The sequence below is a fragment of the Rhyacophila brunnea genome, unplaced genomic scaffold (genome assembly GCF_057557595.1).
Source record: "Rhyacophila brunnea isolate RB1 unplaced genomic scaffold, BYU_Rbru_1.0 scaffold_11, whole genome shotgun sequence".
Classification (NCBI taxonomy): domain Eukaryota; kingdom Metazoa; phylum Arthropoda; class Insecta; order Trichoptera; family Rhyacophilidae; genus Rhyacophila; species Rhyacophila brunnea.
This window is the reverse complement of record NW_028232763.1, coordinates 30629000-30639742: the sequence shown is the minus strand read 5'-3', so window position 1 is coordinate 30639742 and position 10743 is coordinate 30629000. Positions and strand designations below refer to the sequence as shown.

The 10743-nt window shown below is 35.3% G+C and overlaps 1 protein-coding gene across 5 annotated transcripts in view; it reads left to right on the top strand.

The window, feature by feature from the left end:
• The first annotated feature begins 7402 nt into the window (after positions 1 to 7402).
• Positions 7403 to 10743, top strand: part of dac (dachshund family transcription factor) — a 497825-nt gene continuing 494484 nt past the window's right edge. For 3 of the 5 annotated variants that reach the window (XM_085957400.1, XM_085957377.1, XM_085957369.1), the window contains exon 1: positions 7521 to 8101. In XM_085957400.1, coding sequence (XP_085813526.1) covers positions 7521 to 8101 — 581 coding nt within the window. Of the gene's footprint in view, positions 8102 to 10743 lie in introns of all 5 variants that reach the window. The other 2 variants (XM_085957392.1, XM_085957385.1) reach the window with 2 other exon arrangements.

Sequence of the window (10743 nt, the reverse complement as noted above, 5' to 3'; positions counted from 1 at the left end):
GAAAGCACCTTATCAGGTAGATAGGAACTTTTTCTCTCTTTCGCGATTCGGAATTTCTTTATTATCAAATATTAATTGAAAAAAGGATTTTCTTTCTGAAAAAAGTGGACAGGAAACACAAAACGTTCAAAGACTGAAGGGGCATCACAATAATTAAGCCAACGTCGACTCAAAATGAGCCCAATTTTTGCAACATCAGGGAATTTTGTGTCTCAAAAGCGTACGCGATTGTCAGACGAAGCGACTTTTACGTACACGTGCTAAAATTTCCCAAATATTATTTTTTGACTCTCTGACGTGCCGAGCAGTTTTTCAAGTAGTTCAAGCAGGAGAAAAATGAAAAAATAGTTTCTCGGATCAGATGAGCCATCCCCTCGCGACAGTGGTCTCAAACATTGTAAAATGATTGTAAATCGATCAAAATCAGAGGTTCGCGACACGGTTTACCCCGCCGCCTGATGAGGTCAGTGCTATAATATTATTATGTGTGACCCATAAAACTTAAGGACCCATCTATGCAATTAAAATTAATTATAATGCTTATTCTTCAAGAATATAAGCTGCCTGCTATTTTTTATACAATGCGATCTGTCATTTATGCATGAATTTCGTCATTTCCGTTTGCGCATCGATTGATAAATATTTTTGATAAAAGTATTATTAAAAACCTAATAAAATACGTATTTTTAATATTATAAAATATATATTTAGGTAGGTATTTGTAAAAGATTTTGTAAAAAATATATCTTATGAATTATACTTAATATATACTTATCTATTTTTTTCTCTTCAATACAAAACATTCGCGTGCCATAGGTTCGCCATCCCTGCTATATATAATAGAAAAAACTACCATTAAATATACCCAATAATTTAGCACTAGGTATTCATCAATGGAATCATTCTATTATTCGACTAATAAAATTCACATGTTGTACCTAATTAAAATTATTCAACTAGAGCCCTTTCAAAAGTAAATCCGTCACTGTCTATATCTCTATTATATTACGAAATAAGTATAAACAATTACTTTTGTTCGATGGTTCAATATCCCTGGATTATCTTCCCAACCTTGCCTGAGGCCCGTAACGCAGACGGCGATGCGAAATCACTGACCGTCTGAGATCAATATGGCTCGCTCGCAGCGTAGCTTCTGATGCGACTTTACGCCAACAAGTGTGTGAGATTATTTACCTACTCCCGACCTGTCTACTAACATGGCATTTAAATATAGGCATACAAATGCAGCGATGTATTAAATTGATGACGTGGCATTGATAAGAAGATCTTGTAAAATAAATAAGAAGTGTGATGCCCGAAGTTAGAGGTTTCGTTTAGTTATCAAGGTGAATACTGCAACCTACCAGAGGCACCTAGCGGAAAAATACTAATCTTGGATTAAAATGATTTTTATTTATAGCAAATCTAATTTCGGTATGGTCGTTGATGTTAGATTTGATATAAAACGGGAGGATTTTATGTTAAACACATTTTCATTTTTATGGAACTCGATGTTTTTTTTTTTTTTTTTTAAATAAACATAGAAAACAACAATATTGTGAATTAGTCAAAATATTATTATCTTATGTAAGTACACATTAGGGAAAATTTGATAACCTCAATTTTAATAATATCTAAACATGACCACAAAATAATAATATGTCATAATAAGATTTGTTAAGTTGTAGAACCTCCGCTGTGCATACTATTTAAATATGTGGGTACTTAGCATCCTTTTTAAATATATATATGAACCTACCTACATATTTTGTTGTAGGTACCTAATACCTCACATACCATCAAATTACGTAGTTAGATATAAAGGTACTTACATTATTAGGTAGTTAAGTAAGTACTTAAAGTAGCTACATATAGGTACTAAGGTACTACTTATTAAATATAAGCTCAGACAACCATTAGTACAGAATGGTACTTTAACCAATGCATAATCTTCGCATTGCAGGCACTGCATTTTATCATTTAAGCTTTAAGCTAATGTGGCATTCACTACATTTGTTAATAATACCTATGCAACTAAAGGGTTATTTTATTGCGTTAATATCGGTAATCATCTTTTATATTTCTTTGAATCAATGTAGGTAACTATTGACCTTGAATTACGTGCACTTGGTGATATATTTTCAATCAAACTGTGACATTCTTAATTGTATATGTACCTACTTATAGAGTATTCCGTCAGATTGTTTAGAAACATGGGTTCCCACCTGTTACTACGTTACATTCATCTAATTATTGCCTTAATGCAACGTTATCGTAAACACCGAAAGATAAACACACACACAAAACCGTATTCCACCTTAAATCTATAAAACCATATCATTTTGGATTAATGAATGCCGTGAGTGCTACGTTCGTAGTCAGCTGTTGTCTACGCGGCTACGCCAGCGTAGGGAGCGCGCGAAAGTGCAGCTTGTCCCAAAAACATCAATTTTGTCGGTCATCGAAAGTTCATCACTCCAACATCAACCTGTCCGTTTATATAGGTAAACATTCCCAACCTACCCATCCTTTCAGCACACACATTGTTATGATATAACTACATTGTGTATATTTTTTGTATTAAGTAACCATTGGTTTTTGATGCCGCCGAGTAAGTTTTTAACAATGTGATAAATTTAGATTGTGTCATAAATTTGTTCAGAGATTCAACTGTTTGTTTTCCGTGTTAGTATTGTAGTATACATACCTAGGTACATCAGGGTTTTGCAAACTTATAGGATTCTCTCCGACAATTACATGCCAGATTTTTTTTTACGAAAAGTAGATATTGTCACTTACTCAATTTATTAGATTCATGCCCAGGGACCAAACACAATATATTGAAATACGATGTGAACTAGCCACGAATAACTAGATAAACTAAATTTTAGCCGCATAGGTATGTAGAATAATATTATTAATTAATGTTGTATAAAAAAATAATTGAACTGGTTTTTTTTATTCAATAGTAGGTATCTAGTAAGTAATCATGGTCCCCACATCCTGAAGCGGGCAAATGCAGTTGGTAACTAATGCGGGTAATGACACGATTAAAAATTGCATCGCATAACCACATATTTTAAAATATGACCATTATTAACGTAAATTAGCAACGCAGGCGACTTTTTTTTACTATTAGAGCGAATTTGTGTTTATCTCACTTATTTGGTCGACTCGCCATGCCGGGCCCCCAAGTTAGAGCCCTTGTGGGGTCCATGCTAATAATAGACACTTTCACATGTTTTTTTGATTAGGTAATTAATCAATAGTAGGTGGTTATATAATAAATATAAATAATGCCTTCCTAAATAATCCTAACTAGTCTACAAAAAATATTGATAATTGTTTCGTAAAAGCACAGCAAATGGATGTTTTTTTTTGTTGATAAATTATATGATTGTTCCCCATCTATAGGCATATTTTATTGGTTACTAAGCTAGTTGCTATTCGTTTTAAAAAAATAGCTATACTTATACCATTTGAATTTTTTGTTTTTACAATAGATATTATGTAGGTCTGATAATGTTTTTTTTTAATTTAAAATTTGGAATATCATTATTTTTTATTAAAATCCTGCTAAGAAGTGGTTAGGTATGTACCTATGTAGTTTTGACTTTTTCTCAGTCGGGAGCAATGGAACCGTGATTTTTTCATCAAATTTTCTAACGGGTTTCTTTAATAGAGCTCATTAGGTATTCGCGTAGTGACCTTGTTTTTTAATCAATTTTAAACGGATACGTACGTACCTACCTATCGGATCACGTTATACCTAGGTACACTCTGAGTAATTTTGGTGTAAAGAAATCCTTGCAGCTCAATTTAGTTAGGTTATTGGTAAGGTTACCTTTTTAACATTTAGTAGCAGCTAAATCACACGGGGTAAAATTACAAAGTAATCCTCCAAACTTGTCATAAAAGGCAAACAAATAAAAATAAAAATAAATACGTAGGTAGGTACGTCGTTAATATGTTTGTGTAAAGAAAATAAATGCAATTGAATCATTCTTAACTGATTTTTTAAAATATATTTTTCAAAGTTAAAACCGCCACTGTTCAAAATTATATCACACTGGATATAGGTAGACTACGGACCTACAGATAGCTACCTACGATACAAGATACAACGTCACTGTAACGTGAACGTACTATATAATAATACTAATTGTCGGTCATTTCAAAGTCATCAAGATAATAATATCTACAACTAAGTAGGAACTTACCTAGGATCCATGTTATAAATATGGCAGTAAAAATTGTGTACTGTGGTAAAAAAATATCATCGAAAATGTTGTGAACACCTGATCGCTCGATAGACATTATGGAAAGCGATATTAATATGGGCCAAAATTGAGGTAAGTATGTACCTACCTATCTTTAACCTACGTAGGTACCTACCTACTTAGATAGGTATTTATGTACTTAGTAATATCAGTCAGCTGATTTCGTTGCAACGCCATATCGATTTCGTTTCACGTTGGAATACGCACATAGTTACGAACGCGTTGTAGTTTTGGAGATTTTATATGAATACGTAGACGCGTAGGTATCTATATTTAATTACAAATTTACCTATTTGTTTTCAGTTTTTTAAATTGAATTTATATATAAAGTGATACTTAGATATTGCATAACCCAATGCATACGGGCCGCACAAATTTGTGTTTTTGCTTATTACTTTTCAAATACAAATTAACACGTTAATTACAAAATTATTTAAAAGGGCATAATATTATGCAGGTAGCTAATTACATTTATATTCAGGGGCGAACTGGCCCGATCGACAAATAAATAACAAATGCATTTTTTTTTGCTAAATATTTTTATTACAAATCGTACCTACTAGGTAGATACGTAGATAACAATGGCGTGCGGTAGCTTTTGATGTCGAGCTTGCTCTTCAAAATTATATAGGTAGGTACCTAGATAAATCGAAATCACTGGTGGTATTTTGAGATAGGTACTTACAATATTCTTTTTATCACACCAGTGGGTACCTACATTATTTCTACTGAATAACTGGATGACAGATTTTCAGAAAAACATTTTCATGTCCAGGGTCCAGACACTCTTATGAGGTTTTAGTATGACAATACTTGATGCCAATTATTTAACGTATTTACCTATTTGGTTGCCATTATACCTACTTTACCTACATATATAGGTGCATTGAAAAATTGCGCGTATTAACGAATAATTGTTGTGTATACTCACCTTTGTTGGCAGTTTTGTTGACGTTTCAGTATTGATTTAGGTTCAACATGATTATTGTGATTATTCATCTAAATATTATAAATCGTTGGTGTATTTGGCTGCCTTTCTATATCCTTTCAAAAAGCTATATTTAAGTATATTGTATATAATAGGTAGGGATGTAGGTACATATATATCAAATCACTACATTTGAATTGTAATAAGTATTAATATTTTTGGTTTTGGTAAAAGTCGACTATGTTTCGTATTCAAAACCTACTCACCGACTAATGTAACTAATAGGTAATATTCCACACATTCATAATAAATTCTAATAAAAACCTACTTACCTATCTGGAATTATCTTACTTACTTACTAGGTAAGTACCTAATATCTGCACATTTAGTAGGTAATTTAAGAAGTTGCCAATTGACTGAGTGACCTAATTTTGTAATGAGTTAATGTTTGTGGTTTTTGATCAATGCGGCCGATAGGTAGGTACCTAACAGTGGTAACAGTGTGAAGTTTTCTAGAAATCAATCTACAATGAGAAATTAATTCCAGCTAGGTAGGTACTTACTTTAATCATTAGCCTTAGAATTCATTCTTCAGTTTCATTTTCGCATACCTAATAGATAACTAGGTAGGTAGGTCATTAACTTTCTGCGTTCTTATAATTTAAAATTTTGAACAAAATAAAGGTAGGTACCTATCTATGTAGGTTGATAGACAGGTCCATGTTGTATGATAAATACGTGTTCTAAAAGTGATGGAAATTGTGGATATATTGGTTTTTTATACGTAATACTTAGATATAGATAATATAGGTACTTAGATAATATATTTTATATTAAAGTAGGTAGGTATATATTTTATAAGTACCTATACTACAACAGCCCATGCGGCCCAATGACAGTAGTGTAGTGAAACAGTAATATAGTTAGGTAGTCATAAGAGTAAAACAATCACAATCACCCGAATTCGAGAAAATCACATAGTTAGGTACCTACCTGTCTAAGTATTGGTATCTTACCGGGATCGGACCCGGAGTCCAATAATTATCGAAAGTCAAACCTGGGTAGGTACACACCTAGGTACCTACTATCTACTTAAGTACACGAAAAACAATAAAATATGTAGATACTTCCATAGGTAGGTACCTACCTACTTAGGTAGATACCAGTGGCGAAGGGTAGAGGTGAGGTGTTAAGATCAGAAATAAATAGTGCACACTAAACGTTATCAGTCATGTATATTATGTTGTCATTAAACTTAGACTACAAATCGCAGATAGCGTCAGTTAGTTTTTAAAATTCAATTGAGCCCTGCGTAAACCGAGCCATAGGTTCTTAGGTAGGTACCTACCTACCTACCTAATAGTCCAAAAATATTCGTCTATTAATTTATAAAATACTTATCTAAAATTATGTAGGTATGGTTTAATGGCATAATTTTAGATATTTTATAGATATAAGAATATTTTGTTATCTATTAGTACCTACTTGTGGTTTGATTAGACTGGGTTAAAATTAATTTGTAAAAACTTACCAACACTATTTGCAAATTGTATTCTTAGTGCAATGAAAACAAATACCTAAGTAGATATGACTGCGAAAGTTAAGTGTGTACTATTTATATCGGATTTTAACAGCCTACCTCCATCCTTCGCCACTGAGGTACCTACAGGTATGCTAGGTAGCTACCTAAACTACTTTTATTTATTTATATTTTTAATTTTGAAGATGTCAACCTAATATTGAGTATTATAACTTATTGTATATTTTTCATTCATTTGGTATCTACTATAGGTACGATTTGTATAAGAGTGATGGAATGAGAGGAGCTTTGGATTGAGATGCTTGAGAAGGTGTGCGAATTGGAACGGTGGAGTGCGTCCGCTGCAAGTCTCCGAATATTGATTGTCGGGTGACATTCTTTATCAATACGTCACAGGCCGAGTTTGTCGGCGTCCGTCGGGGGGCGTCGGGAGAGAAGGGCGGCGCGCCCGCCCGGACAATCATAAAAGAAATAACATCACTTCTTTCGGCGGCGAGGGCAGAGCGCAAGGAAAAAAGGCGGGGCGAGCGCGGAGGCCGCCCAATGGCGCGCCGGCGCAAGACCCGCCGCCCAATGGCGTCGCCGCTGCGCGTGACGCGCCACCGCCGTTTCGTCCGGCCGTTCCCGCCGCGAACAGACAGCCGCTCTTTTTATTTATTAGAATCGCGAGCGGCGCAGGCTGCAGTCGCGAGCGGCGAGTACAAGAGCTCCGTAGCTCTCAGTCGCAAATCGCGCGACGTGTCGATCGATTTATCAGACGATTTCAGTTCCGATGGAGTCCGCCGTGGATTCCGTTTCGACGGGCAGCGACAGGAGCGGGTCGCGTTCTCCTCCTCGGAGGTCTCCGCTGGCGCCGTTGCTGCCGCTGAGTCCGCCGCCCGCGCCACAACTCATGCCTCCGCGCCTTCCTCACCTTCCGCCCCCCGGCCTCGGCCTGCTGGGATCCCTCCAGATGATGCACCATGCGTCTCCTCTGGAGCTGATGGCGGCCGCCCATCACCACGGCCCTCCGAGGTCCTACAACAGTCCACCGCCAATATCCTCATCCGATCCCGCCGCCAACGAGTGCAAACTGGTGGACTATCGTGGCCAGAAGGTCGCCGCCTTCATAATACAAGGTGAAACGATGCTGTGCTTGCCGCAGGCTTTCGAACTGTTCCTCAAGCATCTGGTGGGCGGTCTGCATACCGTCTACACCAAGCTGAAGCGCCTCGATATCGTGCCCCTGGTGTGCAACGTGGAGCAGGTCCGCATCCTTCGAGGGCTGGGAGCGATCCAGCCGGGCGTCAACCGCTGCAAGCTGCTCTCTTGCAAGGACTTCGACGTGCTGTACCGGGATTGCACCACCGCCAGGTACGTGCGCGCCCGTCGCGCCGCCCTACAGCCTTTAGATTGCTTGTATCTCATGAAAATTGTTGTCAATGTTCCCGATATGGCCCTCCATGTGAAAATGTTCTGTTCGATCGGTCACTGTGTTGACATGTTTATTTACCTACTCACAAAGGCCGTGATAAATACACCGATTGATCATTGCGTCTATCGAGCGTTCTTATAAAAATAGTGTTGGCGTTTCTTATAGAAACGAGATTGATCAAAGTGTCGTGTAACATATACAAAACAATAGAGGCGTTAATTGTCTTGTTTGGTTCGTTTATAGTAGGGCAAGTCGCTCCCCGTGGGCACCTGAGGGACGTCGACCCCTCCCGCAGTTTCGCAGGCTTCCAGAAATCCCGGGATCGGATTAAACATTAAAATATAAAACGTCCTCCCGCTAAAGGGTTGAAGAAACGCGATTAGGGGCGCGCCGTTAATAAAACAGATCCACGGGCCGCGGTTTAATTGCTTCCTCGGCGCCCTTTCGCGACATGCATTTTTAAAAACTCATTTTTACCGCCGGTTCGCAATCTAAGAATGCCGGCTGGAGAAAAATTAAAAACCATTATTTTTTATGTCGGTCGTTACATGCAAATATAATGCTGCGAGCCTATGTGACGTGTAGTAGTAGGCCTAATTTATTTCAACAGAGCCTTACGCCTCAGCTCAGTCAGTATATCTTGCATATTAAGTGCCATTGTTACTCAAAACAACCAGCTTGTCTTTGATAACATAAAACTAAACAAAAAATTGTTAGTATGAATATAAAATGAATAATTATATCCAGTAAAGTTCCTTCATTAAAATTATTATCTATAGTGAAAGGTGGTATTAAAACCAATATGAATTACACTCACACTAAAATATTGTTTACGTTTTGTACACAATTATTACTTAAATTATAATATTTGTTGACGCGTTAAAGTTAAAAGAAGTACTAAACAAGATAAATGTCAATATTAAAAAATATTTTACCAATCCATCTGTAGATAATATATTATCCATTATATTACAGCGTCTTTTAATCTAAATATACTGAAATAATAATGTGATATATCTATCCTAAGTACTTAAATATTTTATAAGACATTAAAATTTGAAGTCATTGAAGTGCAAAAGATAGGTACCTACCTAATAATGAAACTGATATCGTTTCATTAAAAATAGTTCCTATTTTAATCACAGATTATCTGGCAAGTTTTATCATTGTGCCCAATCGTTATTATTTATTGTGTTAGTTAATTTGTTATAAATAAATAAATGATATTGTATCTCGGGCCGAGCGCATTCGCCGACAGGTAAAAAATATCCATTACGGCTTACCTACCTCTCTCGGGGATTTGATTCGTTTCAAGTTACCTACCTTCGGAATGATAAACGTCAGACGCATTGATTTCGTGTTCTTTGGGGTAGAAAAAAGGTCTAATTCATTATAGATTATAACAACGCGTCCAAATCTGGACCACTGCGTGTAGAAAATTGTTGTTTATTGTTTACATGAGATATTTAGAAAATATTCTAGTTTAAGTATATTTATATCTTTGAGTTTATCATTAATGTAGATGTTTATACCTAGATACATACTAAAAATAAATATTCGTTACCAATCTAGATATCGTCTATCTATCTGTCATTAGTAAATACATATTACTAGGTATATTAACATAAACTGATTTAGGTAAGTATATTAAAAACTACCCTTTGCTACGGAGGGTATCTACACATTTAGACATTTGAATAGGCAAAAGAGTTTTGTAATAATTCTGCGTCCTGGAAATTATAGATAGAACAATCAAATGGAAAAGGCTTGAATATTATGTACTTGGTGAATAAAAATAATTATTATCAATCGATTACAATTGTCTCGTTTTGGATACTTTTTTATTTTTCTCATACTAGGTTTATTATTTTGAGATACTAGGTATATTATTAAAAAAAAACATTACCTCACAAGTGAGCATTTTAGAGCCTTATTAGGTTGGTAGGTACCTACCTAAAATAATTATTCAATATAAAATTATTAATCAAATAATAATTAGGTATATTGCTTACTGTTTATATTGGAAAGAAATTATATTAATAAACATTTGTGTTGATTGTTTCACAATTAATGATATTTTATAAATGCTGTTATGAAGGACGATATCTAATTTTTCTTACTTAGAACCTTTTCTTCAATAATTGTAACTTGAGTAAGTATAAGTAAATATTATGCTAATTATATCTCTAACCTATTCCCTCTTATAGATTCACTAAAAGCAAATAATTAATTTTAATAATGAACGCCTACTAATGTTATCTACTTCAACAAAAGGTTAATGCCCTTGAAAAGTGATTGACACAAAATCGATACAGCAATGTTCCCAATAGTTATTATCAAATTTCATGGCTTGGTTTTGTGTAAATGTGGTTATTACCATTTAATTTGGATAGAGTAATGTTTGATATTATTTACCCAATCCATTAGAATATAATAAGAAGCTAAGCACTTTGCGTGAGTAGGTATTTAGATACCCACGTACGATTGTGTTTACGGAAATTGCCGTTAAATTTTGATACAATAATTGTGTAACAAGTTTAATCTGTAGGTACAGAGGTAAACAGAGTATCTACTTATCTAG